Source organism: Eubalaena glacialis, chromosome 11 (assembly GCF_028564815.1).
Source record: "Eubalaena glacialis isolate mEubGla1 chromosome 11, mEubGla1.1.hap2.+ XY, whole genome shotgun sequence".
In the NCBI taxonomy this organism is placed as follows: Eukaryota; Metazoa; Chordata; class Mammalia; order Artiodactyla; family Balaenidae; genus Eubalaena; species Eubalaena glacialis.
Window position 1 is genome coordinate 4,423,589 of NC_083726.1, and position 26,031 is coordinate 4,449,619.

The 26,031-nt window shown below is 48.2% G+C and overlaps 2 protein-coding genes across 3 annotated transcripts in view; one reads left to right on the forward strand and one right to left on the reverse strand.

The window, feature by feature from the left end:
• Nucleotides 1–14,720: 14,720 nt before the first annotated feature.
• On the reverse strand, nt 14,721–24,936 carry RIBC2 (RIB43A domain with coiled-coils 2). The gene is made up of 7 exons (XM_061205909.1): nt 24,823–24,936; nt 23,940–24,021; nt 20,794–21,138; nt 19,660–19,778; nt 18,380–18,607; nt 15,970–16,136; nt 14,721–14,799 (listed from the first exon to the last, which is right to left on the reverse strand). The coding sequence occupies exons 1-7, from the start codon at nt 24,934–24,936 to the stop codon at nt 14,721–14,723; spliced, it is 1,134 nt and encodes a 377-aa protein (XP_061061892.1).
• A 341-nt stretch (nt 24,937–25,277) lies between these two features.
• The window catches only part of SMC1B (structural maintenance of chromosomes 1B), a 91,918-nt gene continuing 91,164 nt past the window's right edge, over nt 25,278–26,031 (forward strand). For both annotated transcript variants that reach the window (XM_061205436.1, XM_061205437.1), the window contains exon 1: nt 25,278–25,386. In XM_061205436.1, the coding sequence (XP_061061419.1) occupies nt 25,278–25,386 (109 nt within the window). The remainder of the gene's footprint in view (nt 25,387–26,031) is intronic.

The following is a 26,031-nucleotide window of genomic DNA, read 5'->3' on the forward strand; positions in this document are numbered from 1 at the left end:
AACATCCTTTTAGAGGAAGGCATCAACTTTTGTAACAGAAACTCCTTCAAACAGTTACTCGGTTCCCAAACCTTGGCGTCACCCTTGACCCCTCTTCCAATCTGTCATCATGTCTATTTGCTCCATCTCTAAATTTTTCCAGAGGCATGTCACTTCTCTCCACGTCTGCTGCTTCACCTAGGTCCGAGCTACCATCGTCGCCTGCTTGGATCATGACCGCGGGCTCCCTACTCGGCTCCCAGCTTCATCATTGGCCCCCCTCCCCATGCTTGTCTCACCACAGCAGCCAGAGAAGCCATTCAATATGCAAGTCAAACCGTTCCTCGCTAAAAACCCTCCAGAGGCACCAGTCTGACTCCCAGTAGGTCACAGTCCTTGCAACCTGGACCGTCACTGAGAATCCAGCTCCCTCCACCCCTCCCCTTCCCCCACTGTGCTCCAGCCATGCCAGCCTCCTGGACCACCCGAGCATCGTCCCTCCCCAGGACCTGTGTGCTTGCTGTTCCCTCTGCCTGGAAAGGTTTTGGTCCTCACACCTTCAGGTTCTTATGTCAATGTCTTCTTGCTAAAGCCTTCCCTGGGGTAGTGGCCACTGTGATGTGTGGTCCTGACCCCTCTTCAGGAACGAAGGACTTGTCCCCTGGCTGCTGGGAGGTGCCCTCGGCTCTCAGCCCCTTTGAGGATTGTCTCAGCTGAAGAAAACCTCCTGTTCAAGCACATGCATCCTTCCAAGGCAGCCTCATCCGATGCCGGTCAACATGGGGGATTTGAGACAATTCTGAAGGCTCATCTGTGTCCAGAACTCCATGGGGTGCTGGCTGAGTTCTTCAGCTTGAGTCACAGCTCAACTCCTCCCAAAGCCCAATCCTGCTTCCTTCCCTTCCTCCTGCACATGTGGATTCCAACTGTCCTCCCCAATAAATACCCCCACGCGAATCCCCAAATCAGCATCTGCTTCCCCGGGAACTCAGTGACCCTGATCACCCAACCTAAAATTGCAGAGCTTCTCCCCAAATACACGCTCCCTAAGCCCTTCCTTCCCTGCTCATCAGCACCCATCATCACCTACAACCACAAATTTACTTGTTTATTGTCTTTCCTCCCACCAGAATGTAAGCTCCCTAAGGACAGGAACTTGTTTTGTTTTGTCATTTCATTGCCCAGAACAGTATCTGGCACCATAATCATCCACTCAGAATTTGTTGAGTGAGTGAGTGAACAGCTATACCATCCTTGACTTGTAGTCAACAAAATCCTCCAAATCCTTTTCTCACACTCTGTCGACTATGACATTCCGAGTTTGCGTAATTGATTTCGGGGCCTGATTCCAGATCCCGACAACTTGTCACGGCTAAATTCCATCCTGCTGATTGGATTGGTCCTGGTTCTGGCTCTAATCCCCCGAAGAACTGAGAAGCATACATTTTAGAGCTTCATCCAAGTCACCATTAAAAATGCTGCATAGAACAAAATAGCTCTCATAGCCATTTTCTTGGTAGCATTTCTGTCTGCTTTTGTTGATCTTGTCTGCGTACTGATTTGCTTGTTTATTTCCGTCCCCTCATTAGCCTACACATCTTGTTAACGGCTGCAGCCCAGGGCCTAGCACTGTGCCTGGCATATTATAGGCTCTTGATAAACATGCATCAAATGAATGAACGGCTCTCCGCCTTACAGAATGTGAGCTGTCTGGGGCAGAAGCCACATCCAGTCACCTTTGAATCTGCCAGGAAGAGGCTTTTGGCATTAATACGTGAGTTACCAGGGCTGGGATATGAGCATGAGGGTGGCTGCGATTCAGGTCGTGTTGTGCTGGCCTCTTGGCCCTATCACCCCCAGGAAGTGGGTGTCACATTTCCACACCCAGGCCTGGCTGGTTATGCTCTCTGACCCCTTGGGGCACCTCTCAGGGACCACTGTAGGGACATGCTGCCTGGTACTCCCTGTGGCTCCCAGGGATGCTGGTTCTTGGACTTCCAGTACCATCCCCTGGATCTCTAACAGGAGCGCCGTGGAGCTGAGCCGCGGATCTCTCTGTTATCAACCAAGCCACTATGATTAGGAAACACCGTGTGCCTGCACTGTCATTTTCCCCACCCTGAGTTTTTCCCCAGCAACTCCTCAATCATCATACAAACAAGACCCCGGTGGATTCACCCACTTGCTCTCTAGACATGCCCTGAGTATGTCAGAACACTGGGTGGACCAGCTCAGGCTCAGGCTATGAAACTCACGCCCCACACTACATCAATCTCATTCAACAAATACATGTCATGTACCGTTCAAGGATCCGGGAACAGTAGCGAATAAAGTCAAGTCCCTGCCCTATAGGAACATACATTTTAGTGGCAGGGGATCAATATACACATCAGGTGATATATGCCATGGAGAAAAATAAAGCAGGAGAGGAGGGAGGAGCCATGGAGGAGGGGTGTTGCCATTTTACTTAGGGGGCAGGAAAGGGCCTCACTGAGAAGGTAACTCTTGAGATGTGTCCCTAAGGAAGTGATACAGTTGGCCACAGGGATACTCAGAGAAAGAGGATTTTAAACTGAGGGAATAGCAGGTGCAAAGGCCCTGAGGCAGGAGTGTAATTGGCATGCTCAGTGAAGAGCAGGGAAGTGAGTACGGCAGAGCAGAGTGAGCAAGGGGGCGGGGGGGGCAGGAGAGGAGGTCAGAGGGACCGCAGACAACGGGGTCAGATGGGGCTCGGAGACAACCGGTTTCACTCTGAGTGAGCTGGGAGCCACTGGAGGGTTTGAGTGAAAGGATAGACAGACAGTCTGACTTGCATTCTCACTTGGTTTCTGGGGCTATTGTGTTGAGAAGGAATGTGCACAGACAAGGGAAGAAGCAGGGGTACCAGTGAGGAGATAAGGGCTTGGACAAGGGGTTAGCCATGAAGGTGGTAAGAAGCGGTCAGATTGTTTATATATTTTGAAGTCCAGCCAACAGGATTTGCTGATGGAATGGGACGTGGGATGTGCGAGAGAGAAAATCCAGGGATGAATCCACCCTTTTTGGCCTGAGCAGTTGGAAGAATAGGATTGCCATTGACTGAGCTGGAAAAGAGTGTGAAGGAACAAGTTTGGGATAGAGCTGCTTGGACACATTCATTCTGATCGCCTGTTAGATATCCAGTTGAAGCTATCAAGTCGGCGTTTGATGTTGAGCCTGGGATTCAGGGCCAAGGTCGGGCTAGAGAGATACATTGGCAAGCTGTCCCCCATCTCCAGTTTCTGGGGTTCTGCTAATCATACTTCCGGGCACTCTGTCGGGGGGTCAGCCTGTGGGACTTGGGGGTCAATGCCTGGCTCCACGTTTAACTGGCTCCAGGACCTTGGGAAAGTCAGTCCCATTCTCTGAGTTTCAGTTCCTCAACTGGGAAATAAAACTAGCAATAACACACTACAGTTTCATGAAGGTTTTAATCACCGAATATAGGCTGTGCCAGTGTTGTGCTGACCTCAAAAAGCAGCAGCCATGGATGCTATTTTATTTTGCTGGGCGTGTTTATTGTTGTTGCAAACCCACCGCCCTTTGGGCCTCTGGTTAACTCTGAGCCATATCCCCCTGGCCACAGTGATGGGGACCAGCGATGGGGCCTTGACCTCTGCACTGCTCATTTGAAAGGATGATCTGGTCTCATCAGACTCCCTGGGCATGAATTTGAGTTGGGGATGAGGAAATTGGGGCCATCAGTGGTGGGTCTGGAGCCGAAAAGCCATTCTGGGTCACTTCCCATGTGAGCAAGCCAAGGACAGAGTGACCTTGAGTGAGAGACTTCACGGTGGCTGGCTGGATCCTGCTCTCATCCCAGGGAGGCCCAGATGGCCGTCAGGCCTATGCTTAGCCTCCTTGAATTCCCACTGGACATCCAGCCAACAAAGCCATATCTGTTGAGCCCAGGAGCCTCAATGGGAACCATACGGGGTGATGAGTTCACGGCTCAGCCTGCTGTGGAGGAGATAGGCCCAGCCGCTTCTTTCTCCAATGGACTCTGGAATGTTCCGCCCCCAACAATTGTGGGTGATGGGGTTGAAGTCTCTTTGGGCGCTGTTAAAACAAGTGTGTTTTGAAAGCTTTCTAGAACTTCTGGTAAAAAGAAAAGAGCCGTGAAATCACAGGCATTCCATTTTCCCACATCTCTCTCCATGTCCACATTCTGGGGCCATAACCAGCACTGGGAATTGGCCACGGAGGCACTGGATTCATCCCTCGCTTGGCAAAAGAAAAGAAGGAAGGCAGAGACTGCGCTGGTGGCGCAGTGGTTAAGAATCCGCCTGCCAATGCAGGGGATACCGGGGTTCGAGCCCTGGTCCGGGAAGATCCCACATGCCACAGAGCAACTAAGCCTGTGCACTACAACTACTGAGCCTGTGCCCTAGAGCCCGCGAGCCACAACTACTGAGCCCGTGTGCCACAACTACTGAGCCTGTGCTCTAGGGCCCGCGAGCCGCAACTACTGAACCCACGTGCCACATCTACTGGAGCCCGTGCTCCGCAACAAGAGAAGCCACCGCAATGAGAAGCCCGCACACCGCAACGAAGACCCAACGCAGCCAAAAATAAATAAATAAATAATAAAAAATATTTTTAAAAAAAGAAGGAAAAGAAGGAAGGCAGACCTAACAGCCACAGGATGGGCAAAACCAGCTTGGCCGGTTCTGAGCAGAGGGGTGGCTAGTTTCCAAGATGGGGCAGCGTGAACCCGGGGGCGACGCCGGGGCCTCTGCGTGGTTGTGGAAAGCGCAGAGGGAGGCCCCACCCTGCAACTGCTTCCTCCATGTAGCTCAGTCTTGCTCTCACTAGGCTCCTTCCAAATCCTTTCATCAATGTCTTAACATCATGTGGACACATTGCACGTGATCAGGAAGCCGCCTCGTTTGGAAAATGTACCCGAGGCGCCTGCTCCATACTCCCCACCACCCCGCCCCGCCATGTGCCTGCCTGTGACCAGGAGAGAAGCATGGGGACCAGTCACCGCCTCAGTGCACCGACGCTGTAAAGTGGCTGTCGCAGCCCGTTACACCCACAGCCTCCAGAGCAGCCCCGTCTATCTGCCTGGAGAGACCAGAGGCACACGGGGAAACGAGGCGGCCGGGGGTCGGGGCCCTGCGGAGGGCTGGTGCATGCGAGGCAGAAACGCCACCTGCTGGTGGACTTCAGCATGGGCAGCCGGCAGCCAGCTCGTTTCCCACTGTCTGGTAGCAGGTGTGTTAAGGCCCCACCTTTTGCTGTTTTGCTGGGGGTTGGGGTGGCGCGGGGTCTTGGTGTTTTTTTCTTTACATTTCCATCATTCCAAAAAAAATTGCCTCGTGCCCTTTGCAGCCAAGCCCCATCCCCTGACCTAGGCAAACACAGAATACTTCAGCGCACTGTAGAACTTCACATATAGACAATTGTATTTGTGTACTTTTTGGGGTCTGCTACAATGTTTCTGACTACAGTTTCTGATTCATCCATTTTGTTGGGTATATTAGTAATTTGTTTCTTTTAATCAGTGAGTGGTACGGGTGTCACATTTGTTTATCTGATCACCTGGTGATAGACATTTTTGTTGATTCCAGTTTGGGGCTATTATGAATAAAGATGCTACGGACACTTCTGTAAAAGTCTTCTTGTGGACATATGTTTTCATTTCTCTTGGAATAGTTGGTCATAGGGTAAATGTATGGTTACTTTATTAAATGTTAACTGTATGGTTAAATGTATAGTTAAATGTTAGCTTTAAACGTTTATGGTTAATTTTGAGAAAACTGCCTCTTTTCCACCAATAATGGATTAAAGTTCTAGTTGCTCTGCATCTTGGTCATCATTTGGTATGGTTGTTTGCTTTTTTTTAATTTTAGCCATTCTAGTGCCTATGTAACGGTATCTCATGGGCTTTTGAAACATTGAGATATAATTCACATACCATAATATTCACCCTTTTAAAATGTACAACTCAACGGTTTTTAATACAGTCACAGAGTTGTGCAATCTTCACTACTATTTAGTTTCATAATATTTTCATCACTCCAAAACCCTTTAGTTCCTGGCAGAACACTAATCTACTTTCTGTCTCTATGGATTTGTCTCTTCTGGACATTTCATATAGATGGAATGATAAAATGTGGCCCTTTGTGTCTGGATTCTTTCACTTAGCATACTGTTTTCAAGGTTCATCCACATTGTGGCATTTAACAGGACTTCATTCCTCTTTATGGCCAAAGAATATTCTGTTGTATGAATACACATACACATTTTGTTTACTCATTCATTGTCGATGGACATTTGGGTTGTTTTCAGTTTTTGGCTATTGTGAATAAAGCTGCTCTTAACATTCATGTACAAGGTTTTTTTGGTGGTTTTTTTCTTTTCTTTTTTTTCTTTTTTTTGGCTGCACCGTGCAGCATGCAGGATCTTAGTTCCTGGACCAGGGATTGAACCCTCAACCCCTGCATTGGGAGCACAAAGTCTTAACCACTGGACTGCCAGGGAGGTCCCATGTACAAGTTTTTTTATGGGCATGTTTTTACTCCTCTTGGGCATATACCTAGGAGTGGAACTGCTGGGAAACATTGTAACTCTGCTCCACAAATTCCAGTTTCCCCAACTCTGAGCGCTTCCTCCTTAGCTCAGTGAGGTGAGTGTACTCTGCTCAGCCACCCCTCCCCCTGCCAACGTACAGCAATGCCTCCAGGAAGAAGTCCTGGGCGATTATATAGTTCACCTTGTTCCCTTCCCTCAGGGATCACGGTCCTGCGCTATCTGTTGTCCAATGTCTGAAAACTGTTGTTTCATTTATTTTGTCCAATTTTCTGCTGTTTATAGCAGAAGAGATAGTCCAGTTACTCCATCAAGTCTGGAAGTGGAAGACCCATACACTTTTCAGATACCTATATCTGATAATTTCATCATCTAAAGTTCTAGGGAGACTCAAAACTGGGTGGTTGTTTCCACTGACATTTACTCATGGCAGGCTGTTGCCTTGTGTTTTATATGTTTGTGTGAGCTTGTCTTTGATTGAATTTAATCTGGGAGAATCATGAGAAGTTTAAATTGGGACTCCTTTCTTCCAGAGATTATATGTGTCAGCTTCCGTTAGGTACAATGGATGCAAAATTAATCCGAGAATACTTAAATTTAATTTTTCTGCTGGGGATTTTTCTCACATGTTTGAAAAAATTAAAACTCTGGGGCTATATAAGAGTGAGCATACGGGTGTGAATTCTCAAAGACCACCATCATCATCACTATCACCACCATCACCATCATCTTATCACCACCATCATCACCACCATCATCATCACTATCACCACCATCACCATCATCATTACCATCATCACCATCATCACCAACCATCATCACCAGGATCACCATCATCATCACCATCAACACCACCATCATCACCACCATCACCATCATCTTATCACCATCATCATCATCACCACCGTCCTCACTATCACTATCTCAGCCACAGTGAAGGCTCACTGGTTTCTAGCAATCTCTGTATCCCTAAGGGTGTAGCCACCTTCCAAGTTTTCAGATTAATGCTGAGTTCTCAATTTTGATGCTCACCCTTTACGAGGGTCTCTCATCTTCCTCCTGATTATTAGTCCCCAGAGCTCTGGGTTTCTGTTATCAGCCTTTGCCACCAGGGCAGCCCCAGCTTCTATTTTTTGTTACCATTCACTGTTCTGGTTTCAGTGCATTGTTCCTTCTTGTGTGTAACTTTCTCATGGTTTCCTTTACCCTCTGGTGAGCTCAGCAATGCATATAAAATGCTGGCTGTAATCTGTTCAGGATCTAGCTGAATTGTAATGGACAGACTTTTTAGGATATTTAAACTGCCGTATACATCATTCCTCTGGAAGCAGAAATCCTCCACCTCAGTGACTTCATCTGTGAAGAATGGGGACGATAATCCTGACTTCTGAGGATTGTTGCAAGGAACCGAGATATGTACGAGGAATGTACTTAGCATAGTGCTGGTCACCGATGCAGCCTGCCTGCAGTATCCAGTCTGAAGTGGGAGGTAGACCAAAGCACTAAATACAACACGACGCACTGTTTACTCTTCAACAAAGACAAAAGTTAGGCCAGGTGCCCAGGACAAAAGCACCACCTCAGTCTGGGGGGTTTGTGTGCTTGAGCTGGGCCTCTCTGTGGCTAGATGGCCTGAGCACTAAAGCAGGAGTCAGCATGACCCGGGTTTGGATCCCTGCTCTTCTCTTCTCATGATGTGACATTATTTCTCTCTCTAAACCTCAGTCTCCTTAACTGTGAATCAAAGTAATAGACAACTGCCTGTCTCACAAGTTTGTTGCAAGGATCCAATGACATCATGTCAGTGACACTTGTCTACAATGCAGCATGTAGATGTCAGAGGTTATTAGGCAGGTAGAACTGGAGAGAGGGAGGTGGCTTTTTGAGGCTACGCTGCTCTGTGTCCATGAAAGGGGGCTGGCCGGTAGTGTTACCAAGTCCAAGCTCATACTGCCCACAGCTCGATGGGCCAATATATTGAGAGACAAGTTGTTGGGACAGGGAATAGCAACTTTGTTTGAAAAGCCAGCTTATTGAGAAGACGGTGGACTCATGTCCCAAAGACCCATCTTGCCTGAGTTAGAATTCAGGCTTCTTTTATACGAAAAGGGGAGGGGGTAAAGTCAAACATTTCCTGGTTCCCATCAGCCCCCAGAGGGGATGTGTTCATTTCTTCCTGCCTGCAGTCATTCACAGGTGGGCCTGGGCAGGAGGTTTCTTGTGAGCTAAACAAAGGTATTTTAGCTTAACGCTCATTACCTGGGAGGCAGGGTTCCCAGACATGGGCCACTATGTATAATTTAAGCTTATAGGCAACATCCCTTTAGTGATGAACTTGTAATAGAACACAAAGTTTCTTCCCCATTACAGTAGCAAGGGTGGTAGGGAACACTAAGGGTAGGGAGATTGATGGTGATTCAGCTTATCTAGGTTTGAAACCAGCTCCCCCCATTACTAGCTGTTTGACCTCCAGCAAGTTGATGACTTCTCTGCTCTTCAGGTTCCTCATCTGTAAAACGAGGATAAATAGCGACCATGCGGTTGTTGAGACGAGCTGATATTCCATGTAACACACTTCACTGAGTTCCTGCCTGGCACATAGTAGGTGTTGGATTAGCAGGAACCGTTCCTATAATGGGGGATATTTGGAAGCCAAAGGAGTGTGGCGTAAGCATAACTGGGCTGTCAAAGATTATGGAGGAACATTTTACACTTTAACGATGTGAAATAAGTGTAAAATTGGATACGCGTGCTGCAATTTGCATATTTGGAAAACAGACAAAAGCAAGAGAAAAACACTCAGCAGGGGCAAGAAGATTTGCCAAAAGTTTTAAAAATAATTGCGTCAAATGATTTCATACCAGTCCCTTATGCTGAGGATATATGCTTTTCCCGTAGAAGACGCTTATTAAAAACTCTGGAGTGAGAATCTTGGAAGACCAGATGATATGAAAGGGCCAAGTTCTGCATGAAATGGTGTGGGCAAGAACCAATTAAAATTTTATCTTCCTTTGGATCACAGTTACTAGAGGGTACAAACTGCTGGACAAGTTATACACAGGATGTCTGAACAGGTAAGGAGGCACTGACAAATAAAAAATGTTTCCAAATTATTTCCTTAGTCAATCTACCCTTTAGCAAAGTCAGAAGCACTGACCCTTGAGTAGTGACTAGTAATAGTAACATAATTTTGCTAGGTTTTCCTAAAGGAGGGCAGTCCAAAGAAAATAGGCAGGGAAAGATACTAGTAAAAACATTGAGAACCAAAACGAAGTTTCTGATGTGTGCAAAGATACACACTATTGAACACACAAACTGTGTTGTGTGCAATTTCTGTTTATATTACCTCATCAGTAAAGATGTTCTATTGGTGAAACAATGACCCAGGATTTAAATATTCATATTTGCCATTAAGATACTATGCAGTGTTCAGGGTCTTGATTATACAAAGGCTCTTGGTTATACAACACCATCCACAAACAGATACTAGGACAAAGGAGGAACAGGGCAGTGGGCCCTAGACAGGAATAAAGGTGCACAGTTCACTTCTACATTATGCAATCATGAAACGCTGCATGTGCTTTTTCTCTGTTGGGCCATCTGTAAAGTAGGGATAAGAGGATAGACAAAGGAATTCGGTTCTAGGATTATACCCCCTAGTCTGCAAATGAATTCAGTTTCCACATACTCAACTAGAACAGACTGGCAAGGCCAGGAGTAACACAGAGGCTACAAAGGAGAATCCTTGAATTATTTAGCATAGGGCTAATCCTTCATTTTTCAGTTTTTCCCTCCATCATTCTGAACACTAGAACTTGAACTCAGAATAAAGATAAAGAACAATGTGTAAGTGACTTTTTTCCCCTTCCTAGCTATTTTATGGCTTCTTCTATTTTTTTTTTTTAATTCTGATGTCATTTATTGGCACAAAAATTATCCAGATACAACATGGTGTCTAGACATGGCTGCACCGTATACTTTGTGCATTTAGTTTAATATTTCTTTTGCTCCTAATTCCCAACATGTACTAGACCTCCCCCCTCTGTGGCAGCACCTCCGTGACAGCATTTCTGTATTCCATGGCTTCTTCTTTTTTTATAAATTAGACTTTATTTTTTAGAGTCTAATTTTTTATAAATTAGACTTTATTTTTTAGGTTTACAGAAAAATTGAGTGGAAAGTTCAGAGAGTTCCCATATACCTACTTCCCCACTCCCCAGTTTCCCATGTTACTAACACCTAGCTTTAGTGTAGCACATTTGTATAAATTAATGAGTCAATAGTGAAACATCATTATTAACTCAAGTCCATAGTTTAATTAGGGCTTGCTCTTTGTGTCATACGTTCTATGGGTTTAGACAAATGTATAATGACCTGTATCCACCATTGTAGCATCATACAAAATAGTTTTGCTGCCCTAAAAATCCTCTGTGCTCCCTTTATTTACCACACCCACCCCCCCACCCCAAATCCCTGGCATATATTGATCTTTTTACTGTCTTCACAGCTTTGCCTTTTCCAGAATGTCATAAAGTTGGAATCATACAGTCTGCAGGCTTCTCAGATTGGCTTCTATCACTCAGTGATATGCATTTAAGGTTCCTCCATGTCTTTTCATGGTTTGATAGTTTACTTCTTTTGAGCAAAGAATAATATCCCACTGTATGGCTGTACCGCTGTTTGTTTATCCATTCCCCTACTGAAGGACATCTTGGTCACTTCCAAGTTTTGGCAAGTATGAATAAAGCCACTGTAAATATTCATGTGCAGGGTTTTGTGTGGACATAGGTTTTCAACTTATTTGGATAAAGTCAAATGACTTTTGAATCCTCTTATTTTAACTTTTCTGTGCTGTTTTGTTTTAGATGTGTCTTTTGTAAGCATCATATAACTGGAATTTTAATTTTTTTAATTTTTTAATATATTTTTTAAGTTCAGAGTGATTTTATTAGATCAAATATTCTTTTTTTTTAAACATCTTTATTGGAGTATAATTACTTTACAATGGTGTGTTAGTTTCTGCTTTATAACAAAGTGAATCAGCTATACATATACATATATCCCCATGTCCCCTCCCTATTGTGTCTCCCTCCCACCCTCCCTATCCCACCCCTCTAGGTGGTCACAAAGCACCGAGGTGATCTCCCTGTGCTATGCAGCTGCTTCCCACTAGCTATCTATTTTATCTATAGTGTATATATGTCCATGCCACTCTCTCACTTCGTCTCAGCTTACCCTTCCCCCCTCCCCGATAACTGGAATTTTTAAAAGCCAGTTTGTGGAGAGATAGACAATGAAGCAAATATTAGCAAAATATTAATTGTAGAATCTAGGTAGTAGGTGTGTGAGTGTATTGTATAATGATTTCAATTTTTCTGTATGTGTGACATTTTTCATGATAAATGTTGGGGAAAAAAGTGAAAAACCAAGAAACAAAACAAAACCCTCTGGAGTGTGTGTGTCTGTAAAATCGTAATGGGGCCATTCAGAGGAGCCATGGAGAGGGTCCCACACCTGGAACCTGGCTCTGCCTTCCAGGTGGAGGCAAGTTACTCAACCTCCCTTCTTTTGTCTTCTCTCGGCAGGACGGCAATCACAACATCCAGGGATGCACGGGTGTTGCAACAACCTACCCAGCACTGGGCCTGGGATGCGGTAGTTGAATTAGTTGAATTAATCCCTGGGGTTCATTCATTTTCCTGCCTGAGAACCACGGGGAATGTGTTGTGCTACTGGTCACCAGCAGAGGGCGCACTTAAAGCAAGCAAATGTCAGGGTTTCGCGCCTCGCCTTCCTTTCGGAGTATTTTTTGTAATGATGCGAAATTCAACTCTACTCAATGCTCTGTGGTGACCTAAATGGGAAGGAAATCCAAAGAAGACGGTATATATGTATATGTAGCTGATTCACTTTGCTGTACAGCAAAAGCACAACATTGTGAAGCAACTATACTCCGATAAAAATTAATTAAAAAAAAAAAGATGCGAAATTCAGAGTCAAAGCAAGCCTCTCCACCTTGGGCCTGTGATTCCAGGCACATAACTGGTATTACTGACGACTGCAGGGTCCTCCTAGCGCCATCTCCCTCCTAGCCTGTGCCCAGCAGCCCGGTGTATGATTGCACCTCCCACTCCTGTGCAAGGACCTACTTCCATAAATGGGTCTCCCACTAGACTGTGAGAGATCCTAGCCCAGGGCCTGGCACAGCGTCCAGGATTTGAAGAGCACTCAATGTGCACTGAATGAACTGACATCACCTCCCATCACTCACTTTATCTCCCTGCCCAACTGCAGGAGGATTAACAATCTACACAGGGTGTCACTCATCCAGGGCCCTCCCCGAAGCGTGGCTTGTTCAGCCTGGGCAACAACATTCTCAATGGGATTATCCTGGCAAGCAAGCGGGCAGGTGCCCCTCTGCATTCCCCTCATTAAGGGTTGAATTGTGCCCTTCCCCCCCCAAAAAAAGGTATATTGGATTCCTAACTTCCAGTACCTCAGAATGTGATCTTATAAATAAGGTCATTGTAGATATAGTTTAGGTAAAGTCATTAAGCTGAACCCTAATCAAATATGGCTAGTGTCCTTATGAACAGGGAAAATTGGGACGCAGACACACAGGGGATGAGAATGCCATGTGAAAATGAAGGCATAGATGTGGGTGATGCATCTACAAGCCAAGGAACACCAAAGGTCATCAGCAAATTTCCAGAAGCTGAGAGACAGGCCAGGAACAGGTTCTCCTGCAAGGCCCTCAGAAGGAACCAGCCCTGTCGACACCTTGGTCTCGGATTCTGGCCTCCAGAGCTGTGAGGAACTGTACATTTCTGTTGTTTAAGCCCCCCAATGTGTGGTACTTTGTTATGATAGTTCCAGGAAACTATACACCCTCAACATGCTTCCCTAAAGGATGTTCAGCTCCAACTAATCCACCTGGGAAAACCCTGCCAATCCTCAGGCTCTGGTTAAACATCAGCCAGTGAAGCGTTTCCAGCGGGGGAGAAAGTGTTTAGAAGAAGAGGGATGTGGGCTAAGCAGCCAGCACTGGTGTATCCCGCTCCACCTTGGCTAATGATGAAGTGCCACCAAGAGCTGCCACTTGTCACTGGCCATATGTATATGTTTCTGCAAGAAGCCTACACGGAGAAGGCAGAGGTAACTGGTCGGGACCCAGTCATCTGGGCCTGGGAGCTAGTGACCCCGTTAGTGCTGGACATACTCTCCCCTTCCCCCCGTGTAAATTGCCTCCCTTCACCTCCTTACTGGCAAATTCCAAAGCATGGTTCAAGACTCCGCAGACTGCTAGTCGTCCCCCACTCTGTGTTCTTCCATCTTTTATACCATTGTGGAATATTGCCTGTCACGTGGTTAGCCAGCAAGGCTCCCCAGCCTCCACCGCAGCGAGGCATGGTCACATGACTAAATTCTGACCAATAGGGTGTGAGCAGAGGTGAAATGTATACTTCCTGAGCCAAGGCCTTGCTGCTGTGCTGCGTTCACCCACCCCCTTCCTTCCTGTTTTCTCCTGCCTGCTGGCCTGAATGTGATAGGATGGTGGGAGCTGGAACAGCATTCCAGAACCACAGGATGCAAGATGGCAGAGCAATGAGGGAGCACTGCTCAGCTGGGGCTCTGACGAGAGGAGGAAATAAACTTGGCCACTCGTGTTTTGGGTCTTGTTACCGGGAGCCAGGAGAGAGAAGTGGTTGAGAGCCAGACACCCTGGGTTCAACCCCAGGTCCACCACGTCCCGTCAGCATGACCTTGGGCAAGTCACTTAACGTGTCTATAGCTCAGGCTCTTCACCTGGAGAATGCGAGTAATAAAAATACCCACCCCGGGCTGCTGTGAGAACCAAATTAGTTAATTCCACGTGAAGCGGTTAAAATGATGCCCGTGAGTATTGGCGATTGCACCAGCTGAACCTAGAGTCTAATACGCAGGCTTTCATCCCTGTATCTACAGCACCAGAGCTGCTCTAGAAATAGTCTGAGCTGAGTTGAACGGACACTAATACTCCTCATAGAAATGCAGGAAGGGGTTTAATCAAGTTTTGTCTACGGTGGAAAAATTAAGTTCAACAGTACTTCTGGACCAAAGAGCGCCTTTTTTTTTTAACAGATGGGACTCTTCAAGGTTACTGCCCTTTATAGGTAAACGATTCAGAGGGAAAGAAGGTGCCTTTTTCATTATCGACTTCTTGTATTAAATTGTGCGAAATAATCTTCTGTGGGATGATTTGTACAGATTTCCTTCATATATTTTTTCCTGATAATAAAACAAGGAGAAAAAGAAATCAGGAAATGCCTGACTTCCTAAACATTCTACTGTTTAATTGGTGTGTTAACCCCAGGATACAGAGTGCATTCCAGCCCTACGAGCTAAAGGGGGAGGAAGGGGGCATTTCGTCAATGCTGATTAGTTTAGGGACCTGCACACGTGAAATGTGGGGATATCTTAGAATTCCATGATTGTAAAGACATTTACAATCCCATTGATTTCATCCCATTTGATTTCTGTGAGATTCTCTCTTAATTCTCCTTATTTAGGCCCCCAATGATGGACCCACCGATAAACAGACATTGGAAAAAATACTGGTGGATCCCCTCCGAGTTCAAGCCAGAGCTTGATGAATAGATAGATAAATAAGTAAATAAATAATGGGTTTGTTTTTTTTTTTTAGTGACAAATTCACCTACTGATCTGCATTTGAAATTTTCTGTAGCTGGAACTCTGAACTACTCCTGGGGCCTGTCTGAAATGAAGAAGAGACTCCAGACTTGTTCTTGGCAGCCCAGGAACCCCTTCTTCTCCCCGGAGAGCCCTCCCTGCAGTGGGCAGCTGGCACTGTCCTCCCCCACGTCTGAGCCATGCAGCCTCCTCCCGGAAGCCCACCCGGTGCCCTCCCCGGGATTCCTGGTGCCCTCCGTGTACTCCATCACCAGCACCCGTGTCCGAGCCTGCTGGGGTCCGCCAGTGCCCAGGTGAGGACCGTCCAAGGAGGGGTGTTTACAGGTTGAGGGCACAATGGATTTTCAATCCCTGGTCTGTGTGGGGGCCGATGGTTTCCTAGCACTTAATTTCTGGCTTCTTAGCTCTGAGTCCTTCTTCCCCTTCTCTTTACCAGGAGGCTATGCTATAGCCCCAACCACTGCTGCTACAGGGCCTCTGGTGAAATATACCCCGAGGGTCCTGAGCCCTTGGGTGGGAAGGATTCAGGGAGGGTGAGCCAGGGGCCCAGGAAAGGACGGTGCCTGCTCTATGGGCCCTGCATGGCCAGCGCCTACCCCCGCTTTCCCCGAGCCTGATTCCCTCGATGATGCCCCCAATTCCCACCTGCCCCCCTTGACCCTAACCTGATCCCAGCCCCCTCTGCCTGCCCTCCCCACCCGTACCCCCATCTCCCCGCTCCCGCCCAGGCCCCCGCCTGGCACTGACTGCGAAAGCTGCTCCTTGGCCAGGCTGAGGTTGCTGCAGTCCAGGGCCCTGCACAGGTCATGCTGTTGGCACTGCTGCTGTCGATCACACAGCAAGGCGGCGCGAGCCCGCTGGACCCTCTGCCGGTCCCAGTGCATGTCTCGCTGGCGCTCTTCCTCCTGGAGCCTCTGGAGAGAGGAGAGGTGACTCACCACCGCCTGTCCCCAGCAGAAGAGCCCCAGGGGATTGTCTCTAGGAGCCGGCCTTTCATTTTACAGATGGAGAAACTGAGGCCCAGAAGGGGGCAGGTAGGTGAGCAACGTCATGCGGGAAATCAGAGGAGGACCCCCGCCCCACCTGCCATCATGCTGGTGACCCAGCTGATTCCCCCTCTTGGGAGGCCTTGGCTGGTCCTCTGAGCCTGAAGGGACAGCAGAGTCTCAGTTCCAACAGTGGCTCCCAGCCCAGGGCTCCGTAAGCAGGGCCCACGGGTGTCAGGTCCTCTGCATCTGGGACGCTACCAGTGGGCAGTGGCACCACCTGGCTGGACACTGGGGTCCTCTGGTCACTTCTAGAATGTGCTGATGCCACAGCCCCACCCCGGGACAATGGCTCAGGATCTTGGGGGTGAATTTCTCTGCGCCCTTTACAGCAGAGTGCCTTGAAAGTATTGTCTGCACTTGCTGTCTCCTTGCCCTCCTGCCTGTTCCCTCTCCAGCCCATTAGACAGGCTGCCACCCCTCCACCAAAGAGGTGACTGCCCAGTGCTGGGTCCTGCATCCAGTCGGCAGCCCAGCAGTGGCGTTTGACCCAGGGGTTCCCATGCTCCCTCTGAATTCACCATTGCTTGCATCCCTCCTACCTCTCTGGCTGCTCCTTCTCAGGCCACTTTGCTCTTTATAAATGATGGGGGTGGGAGGGGAGGGTCCCTCTGTCTACACTCACTCCCTTTGTGATCTCCAGGTTCGCTGCTTTAAATACTCTCAGTGCAGTGATGACTTCCTGTTTATGTCTCCAGCCCAGATCTCATTCTGAGCCCCAGACTCTACATCCAGCTGCCTGCTGGGCTTTACTTGGAAGTTGTGTCAGAAAATAAAACTTGTCCACCAGTAGCCATTTTTTCCTTCTTCCTTAATAAAAGAATCACCAGCACTTCACTGCCTGGAATAAATACTACATTTTTTCTTCATAGTTAGGGGCAACCTAGTGACTGAGTTGTCCAATGAAATGTAAGTGGAAATGTCTTGTGAAACTTCTAGGAAGTGTCCTTAGCGTTCTTCCCCCTTCCTTCTTCCTGCCAGCTGGAATATGCATATGATGACTGGAGCTCGAGCAGCCATCTTGCACTAAGAGGTGGGAACCAGGTGCTGAGGATGGCAGAACTTTAGTCAATGGTCGTGGAGCTGCCATACCAGCCCTGGGCTGTTTTCTTAAGGATTTAGTCTACATGCAAGAGATAAAGTTCTATTTTGTTTAAGATGGTGTTATTTGGGATTTTCAGCTGAATCCTAGCAGATATAGATATCTAAAGAACATTGCACACAACATATCCAAAATTGCACTTGTGATTTCCATTCTCCCATGAACTTCCCTCCTGGACTTGTTCCTCCCACCATCTTCCCATCTCTGTAAGTGCCAACTCCTTCCTTCTCGTTGCTCAGGCCAGGATGCCTGGAGTAATCCTTAACTCCTCTGTCTCTCATATGCCATGCCAAACCCTTCAACCAATTCTGTTGGCTCTAACTTCCAAATACATCCAGAATCCGACCACTTCTCAGCACCCCTGCTGCCAGCGCCCTGGCCTCAGCCAGCACCATCTCTGACCTTGACCATCAGCCTCCCCCGTGATCTCTCTCCTTCCCGCCTTATCCCCCTAAGTCCACCCTCAACACAGCGGCAGGAGGGATCCTGTTAACTGTGAGATCCTGTCTCTCCTCTGCTCAGAACCCGCCAGAGCTCCCCATTTCGGTCACAAAAAAGGCAAAGTCTTCCCCAGTGGCCTGCCAGGCCCTCAACCCTCTGCCTCTTGGACCTCATCCCACCCTCTCCCCTCCCTCCACTCCAGCCACCAGACGCCTCCCTTCTCTGAACAGGTCAAGATGGCCCTTCCTCAAGGCCTTTGCCCTTGCTCTTCACCCCGCCTGATCGTCCTTTCCCCAGACACGTGCAAGGCTCTCTGCCCACCTTCAGCCCTTTGTTCCAGAGCCATTGGTCCCGATGATGACCCTCCTCGCGCCCAGCAATCTCAGCCCCTTCCCCAGCCTCCTCCCCTCCCTAGCGCTTGTCCTCCTCTCACTAGAACACAGACTCCTTGAGGGCAGCTTCTAGGGCCGAGCGTGACAGTGGCTATAACTAGATGCTTGAGGAAGGTGGCAGGGAGCACAGGGCCCCATCTGAGGGCTCGGGGGGTGGGTGGTGGGGCGACAGGCACCAGCTTCTCCTGGACTTGCTGTTTCTGACCCAGGCGGATGAGCCCCAGCTGCTCCCGGCTCACGCCCTTCCAGCGGTCGGGGACCACGCGATGGGGCCCGAAGGAGCTGGCTGCCTGCTGGGGATTCTCCGAGAGCAGGTCCCCACGCAGCAGGTGGGAGATCTCGGCCAGGTTGTCCTCTTGGTCTTGTTTTTTCTCTTGAATTTTCTTTTCCGCTGACTCCAAGGCCTGCGCAGGGCAAGATATTAAGGGAGATGCTCTGAGTGACCCCGGTGGGACTGAGGCACAGGCTGGCAAGTCTCACTGGGGGCCCTTGAAGGAAGAATGTGCTAAAGGGCACCGGGGATGGGGGGAGGTGTAGACTCGTCAGGCGTGGATGTGGGGAGGCCCTCAGACCCCCAGCTGCCTGGGAGACGCTGGGTGAGCGGACTGGGCTCGGGGAATCACTGCCTGTTGGTCGCGCGCATAATTGCTGCGCGTCTTTGTTTGCAGTGATTTGCCAAAGCAGGGAGCTGCCTCCCCCTGGTAGGCTGCCATCTCCCCTCGGCTTGGCCTCACCCACCCCAAGACAGGGCTGTGGACCCCTCCGTGTGGTCCTGGTCACCCTTGGACGGCGGCGGGCCACAAAGAACAGCCAACCAAGTGATTCACAGCAGTGGTGATTTCTAAAAGGTGCTCCCACTGCCCGGCAACCTCAGCCCCAGGGACAAATAAATTCCTGGCCAAATCCCTATTCATGTGAGGATGATGGGTGGAGGGAACGGGCCCTGGCTGTGTGACCTGGAGCAAGTCACCTGCCCTCTCTGGGCTGCAGTTATTTCTCCGTCAAGTCAAGAGACGGATTAAGAGACATTTGTCAGTGTTACCAGTTCTCTTTAGTAATGAATGGACAGGGCACTTTTTGAGGTGCCCACACACAGCAGGTGTTCACAAGGAGGGCAGCTCAACTACGTTACATAAGCCCACGCTTTGCAGCTGGACAGGCTGGGATTTGAATACTGGACTTGCGGTATTTGGAAGTCCAGTATTTGAATCTGCCAAAGCAAATCAGATTAGTACTTAGGCATCCCAAAGAACGTCAATTCCCCATTCTGAGCCCGTTTCTTTATCAATTAAATTGGGTTAATCATGCCCCTCTGAAAGGGTTGTTGAACACAGTGACTAATAAGAGCAGCTGATTATTGCAGGGATTAAAAAGATTTGCTATCATTGATGAGTCAAGGAGGCTGGAGGTGGCTGTGTGTTTGTCTTCCCCTCCAGACAGAGCCTGGGGTGTACACCTGCTTCTTGTTGAATTCTTTCACAGCTGCACAAACCGCCTTTCTGGTGGTGCTTTCCAGATTCTGTAAATGCTTGGCTGTTTCGTCAAACTGCAGCCTTGTTTTCAGGTAGAGATCCTCTGAAAGGAAGCAAAACGCAATCAAACCTTGCGTGCCTGCCCGGAGATCCTTCCGAGACGTGCAGAGCACCCTGCGGAGTATCTGTTTCTCATCACGGCCCCATCCAAAGAAAGGGGGTGCGTCGGAAGGCTGTGGGAGATTGACACGAGTCAATTCAAGTAAAGCTCTTAGGTGGGTGCCTGGCAGTGTTAGCAATCACCACTGTGGCCTGGTAATGTCTGCTATGGATTGGTAATGTCTGCCGTGGAACCAGGGGAGAGGGGTTTAGAGGGCAGCATAGCAGGAGGTAAGGTCAGACTTGTTGGTCCTTGAAATAAATTTGGCTTGTATTGGGTAAACTGAGAAGCTATTGGTTTTGAGCAAAGGATCCAGCTTAACTTTTAACGGGATCATTCTGGCTGCTGGGTTGAGAAAAGACTATGGGGAGACAAGGGCAGAAGCAGGGAGACCAGTTAGAGGTTATTGCAGTGATCCAGTTGGGAGATGCTGGCTGCTTAGTCCAGAGTGGTAGTGGAGGACATGGTGAAGGTGGTTGGAATTTGGGATGACTTGCTGCTGGACTGCGTGTGGCATTTGAGGGGAAGGAAGGAGTCAAGATGACTTGGGTTTGGGCCTGGGCAACTAGAGGAACAGAGCTCCCATTGATGGAGGTGGACGGTCAGGTTCAGGGGATGATCAGAGTTTCTTACTGGACACGAACTGATATAGGCTGGACCTATGTCTTGGCCCACACACTGAGGGCCGGGACCGATGCTGAGTTACCCTGAACTCCAGCATCCCCCTGGGGCCCGGACAGAGCACAAGCTCAGAAGGTGTTTCCTGCGTGACGGGCACGTGGCTGAAGATGTTTAAATCCTGGAACCCGGGTTCTCATGTCTCTTTTTTTGGCCACATGGCCAAAGTAGCATATTAGTAAGACTTAAAAGACAAAATGAAACAAGAAAAAAAAAAAGGGGGGGGGATTGATTTGTTGAAGAAAGTATTGAGACCCATTTGTCTTTTTTGTTCCATTACCTGCGCATTTTTGGTTGGCGCGGGCGATCTTCCATTCCCTTTGCTGTTGCAAGGACCATTCCCTGTTTTGTTCCTCTTGGAATTTCTTCCTCTGATAGAAGTTTAAATCCTCTCCCATGAATTTCTGCATTCCTGATATTGTATTCCGAGCATCATTATCTGACTGCCGGGCTGGAAGATCTTTCTTAAGGGCTAGGGGGTCGGAGAGGTCAAATTCACGGCGAGTTTCTGGCTTCTGAAAGCTCTGTTGGAAATCATTGATAGCTTTACAGAGATTTTTCCTATCTCTCCTTTCCCGGTCTTCTGATATGCATGCGATCTTGTCATTTTGCCTCATTTCAGCAGCTAGAAGAGATACAGCATATCCCTCAGCTTAAGATTCAGAGGAAAGACATAAATTTGAATCTGAGGCAGGAGATAGATGGGCCCCAAGCTAGGCATTTACAACTGGCCTCCCGTGTACATTTCATGGAGCAGGAAAAAGTGGGCTTCGGGCCAGACACTTACAACTAGTCTCCTGTTTGCATTAGGACATAGATGGGCTCCAGGTTAGACATTTAAAATCAGCCTCCTGTTTGCTCTCCGAAATGGAAGTAACAACAGAAACAAGGTAAATAGCCAGGCTTTGTCTCCTGAGGATGCCTGAAGATAACAGTCGTGGCAGGAACAGAGAGGGGCTAACCTTTGTTTGGGTAAAGGATCAAGAGGTCACATATTTCCCATCCTTGGGGCAAGGGAGACATTGCACATGCGCAGAAAGGCTCCTTGGGGGTCAAAAAGAAGGGGGCACCACCCCATAACAGGTGATGCTAAGGCCGTCCCATAGGCCTCTGGGCTGAAATCCCATCTTGGAAAAAAATTTGCGCACGCCTGCTGGGGAGGGTCCTAGGGCAGGTCACGTGTGGAAAAAGAAGCCAGGTAATTGGCCAAAGGTAAACAGAGACCCGGAAGAACTGCCCTATATGAATGACTTCACCGCCTCTTTACTGGGCTCCTCCTCATTGGGGGGGACGCCCACACCTTTCCTCTCCGGGTGTGCATCTCTGCTCTGCTTCTGTCTTAACTAGACAAACTGTTTCTCTGTGTGCTCTCCCACTTGTTGTACTGTGTCTCTAATAATAAACTTTGTACCTGTTTTTACAGTTTTTGCCTCTGTGAGAAATGCATTTTTCACTGGGGTCAAGAGCCAGGGGGTGTGGTGGCTAGGATTCCTGGTTTTCATCCAAGCTCCCCAGGTTCAGTTCCTGGGCAGGGAATTAAGATCTTGCTTCACGCCACCACTTACTGCTGCCTCTCCAAGATCAAATCCACTTAAAAAATGATTTTTAGTGATTCTAAAAGTAATCCAACCTTCCAAAAAGTTAACACAACCATTAAAGGATTAGTATTCTGAATATTTAAAAAGCACCTACAAATCAACTTAAAAAAAAAACAATAAACAACCTAACCAAAAAGGGGGCCAAGGAGAGGAAAAGGCAAATCAATATAAAGAAACCTGAATGATCACTAAACTTGTGAAAAGATCATCAACCTTACAAGATGGGAAACATCCAATGAATTGGAGAAACATTTCAAATGCGAATAATAGCAGGTATTAGTAAGGATGTGAGGAAACAAAGATTTCTCGTTTACTGCTTGTGGGAGTGTAACTTGGTACTTTTATAACTTTGGAAAGCAATTTGCCAACATCCCGTAAAACTGAAAACATGCACATACTATGACCTATCAATTCCATTTCTAGGTACACCAGGGACATGAACATTGGGACATAATGCAGGACAGTCATTAACATTGTTTGCAATTATTTTAAAAAACTGGAAAAAATATAAATCAGCCACCAGTAGAGGAATAAAAAAATTGTGGTTAAAATTCATATGACAAAATATCATAAAGCAATTAAAATGAATATTCTGTATGTAGATCACCTATAAATTCCAAAAATAGATTGTTGAATTTTTTAAATGTTGCAAAAGGATACATTCAATATAACATCATTTATGTAAAATTTTAAAACACACACACAAATTTTATATTGTCATGGATGTACATACCTAAATAGTACAAGTACAAAAACATGCATGGGAATGATCACACCTCTGAGAAGGGAAGAAGAGGAAAATGGTAAGGTGGGGGAGAGCTTTAGCTATGTCTGTATAACATTTAATTTTCAAAAAGCATTCTTAAGATACCTAAAGCCCGTTTGGCAAAATGTTCATATCTAGTCTGGTGGTGGGTATGTATATGTCTGTCACGTCGTTTTTGTACGTTTGAATTACTTTTAAAAAAAAAAATTTTATTGAAGTATGGTTGACTTACAATGTTGTGTTAGTTTCTGCTGTACACCAAAGTGATTGATTCATTTATACATACATATATTCTTTTTCATATTCTTTTCCATTATGGTTTATCACAGGTTTGAATTACTTTAAGCTGGAATTTTAAAAGGTAAAAGGTTTAGAAAATATGAAACAGTATAAAGAAGAAAATCAATTTCACTCATCATGCCATCACTCCAACTTTACCACTGCTGACATTTTGGTATATTTCCTTTCTGTCTTTTTCTAAGCATATTTTTATGTATTTTAAAACTTATATTTATATATGTATTTAAACTTAATTGATAACCCACTGTATATACAATTTTGTACCCTGCTTTTTTCTATTTAAAAAATGCTTATAGTGCTTTAAAAGAAATTGCTAGACATGATGGGGGAAAAGGAATACTATTTGAGTATTTGATCTAAGAGCCAGAACACTATTATTTGAACCATATCTGGTTCTGAGTCAGCTCGGGGGTATGAGCTCAGGCTACTGTAAACAGCTGTCCCCGGTAGAAGGTCTTGAACTTTTTGGCAGAAAATGTGTGTGTTTAAAGATTTTCATACCCAGTTTTTTAAGAAAACAGAGAAAAACATACATTTATCCTCACAATATATTTCCTACAGCTCACATAGAATTCAATAGCTGTTTTTCTTTTAAGTGAGGAAGCATCAGTGCATTAAGTTAATTGAGCACAAGAAATTGTGAAGTTTTAAAAGGAGGAAGAGCATGAAAATTGCAAGTTTTTACATATGTGAGGAAATGTGAACTGGGGTCTAAAGGCACACAGCCCTGAACCGCTAGATGGCCATTCAGGGAATGCTCACCAAAGGTTTCCTGTCTAGCTTTTTCAGTTGCTTCTTTTATCTTCTGGTCACAAACCTGAACATCCCAGGCTTCTGCGTCTCCCTGGGAAAGGAAAACAAAGGGAATTAGAGCCAGATAATTTGATTCAGTTGATAACAATCCTACTGTAAGCCAAATCTTGTCATACCCGGATGCTTTTGCTTATAGCTGGTTCTTCAGCCTGTCTTAAATTTCCCCAGAGCTTCCTTCTCCCCTTCTCAGTCAATAGATCCTCATCCTCAGAACACTGCTTAGGCATCACCTCCTCTGGGGAGTCCTCTCTGATTTCCTCTCCCAGCCCCCGTTGGTGCTCCCTGGCAGCCTTTGCTCGCCTCCCTCACAGCACTGACTCCACTGCGTTATAATGTGACCATTTTAATGCCTGCCTCTTCCACTCTGGACTATGAACTCCTCAAGGTCAAGTATTGCCTTGTTCCTCATCTCCTGGGCCCAGCTCAGGCTTGCCACAAAATAGGAACTCCACTGGCATTTGTCAAATGAACGGACTGGAGGGAATTCCTGGCAATGTAGAAAATCCGGCTCAGAGAGAGGAGAATCGCGTTCCAGTCTCTGGCCATTAACTTCAGGCAAGCTCTCTCCCCGCTGCAGGACTCAATTTGCCTGTCTGGCAAGGGACAGGGGGCATTATTTGGTCTGTTAAGGTCTCTCCCATCCTCAGCAAAGTCAATACATGGAACAAATCTTCCCGGCAAAGCCTGCAGCCGTCTGCAGCGGTGCCTGAATCAAAAGTTTCATTCCAAGGGTTCATCTCCTCTTGTTTCCCGCCGCCCGCCTCACTCGCCCCCCAGCCGCTCCTCCACATTCCCTCCTGGCCCCTTTCCCTTCCGGGCTGGAGGATCTCACCCCGATGATCCTGTTCCTGGCATTGAAGATCCGTTTCTGCCTGCGCAGCTCCGCATATCTCCTTTTGGCCAGGCCGAAGCCCTCCTCCAGGTCCTTGGGCTGCTCTACCTCCATGACTGCGAATCGCCAAGAAATTCTAAGAGGTTTTTAAAACTTGTGAGATTAAAAGAAAAGACAACAAACATAAAACAAGCTCAAGCCAATCGAGGCTGGCTCCCTAGGAGGTTGGGCTGGTGGGATCCGAGCCTGCTCCAGAGGCTCTCAGTCCGGCCTTCTCCCACCGCGCCAGAGGCGAGAAGACCCGGTTCCTCGGAAACGTAAACAACTTCGGTTGCTAAGAAACAGCGCAGGGCTCGCCCGTGTTCTCGCCTTCCTCTCGCGAGACAGCACGAGGCCCTTCCCGCGCTTTTCTGGCCGGCGTGTGAGAACGCGGCTGAGGAGTGGAGGGCGCAGCCATGGGTCGTTTGGAGCTGCTGTTTGTGGAGAACTTCAAGTCGTGGCGGGGCAGCCAGGTCATAGGCCCCTTCAGGAGGTTCACCTGCATCATTGGCCCCAACGGCTCCGGTAACTTGGGACCTAGAACGCCCCCGCCCGCCGCGGTCGTCCAGGCCTCTTCCCGCCTGAGGGGACGTGAGGGTGGCCTCGCGGCCTGGACTCGGGCTCGACCCTCGCTGTCCACCCCGGGAACGGGGGATGGAGTGGGAGGCGACCCTCAGACTCCGCCCAGGGCGGGTTGGAGGTGGCAGGGAGCCGCTGCTCGCCGTCCACTCTAGGCTGACCCTCACCCTCTGCCCCGGACCCCCGACCCTCGGACGACACCCCCAGGGGCCTGCGCCTCGCCCTCTGCCCCGGACCCCCGACCCTCGGACGACACCCGCAGGGGCCTGCGCCTCGCCCTCTGCCCCGGACCCCCGACCCTCGGACGACACCCCCAGGGGCCTGCGCCTCGCCCTCTGCCCCGGACCCCCGACCCTCGGACGACACCCGCAGGGGCCTGCGCCTCGCCCTCTGCCCCGGACCCCCGACCCTCGGACGACACCCGCAGGGGCCTGCGCCTCGCCCTCTGCCCCGGACCCCCGACCCTCGGACGACACCCCCAGGGGCCTGCGCCCCGCCCTCTGCCCCGGACCCCCGGCCCTCGGACAGCACCCCCAGGGGCCTGCGCCTCGCCCTCTGCCCCGGACCCCCGACCCTCGGACGACACCCCCA

Excerpts from the sequence above, each read along its gene's own strand:
- RIBC2 (XM_061205909.1), bottom strand. The coding sequence starts at position 24,936 with ATGGAGGTAGAGCAGCCCAAGGACCTGGAGGAGGGCTTCGGCCTGGCC. Across the intron at positions 21,139-23,939 it reads AGCTAGACAGGAAACCTTTG|CTGCTGAAATGAGGCAAAAT; the intron begins GTGAGCATTCCC and ends TATCTCTTCTAG. Across the intron at positions 16,137-18,379 it reads AGCAAGTCCAGGAGAAGCTG|AGGCTCCAGGAGGAAGAGCG; the intron begins GTGCCTGTCGCC and ends TCCTCTCTCCAG.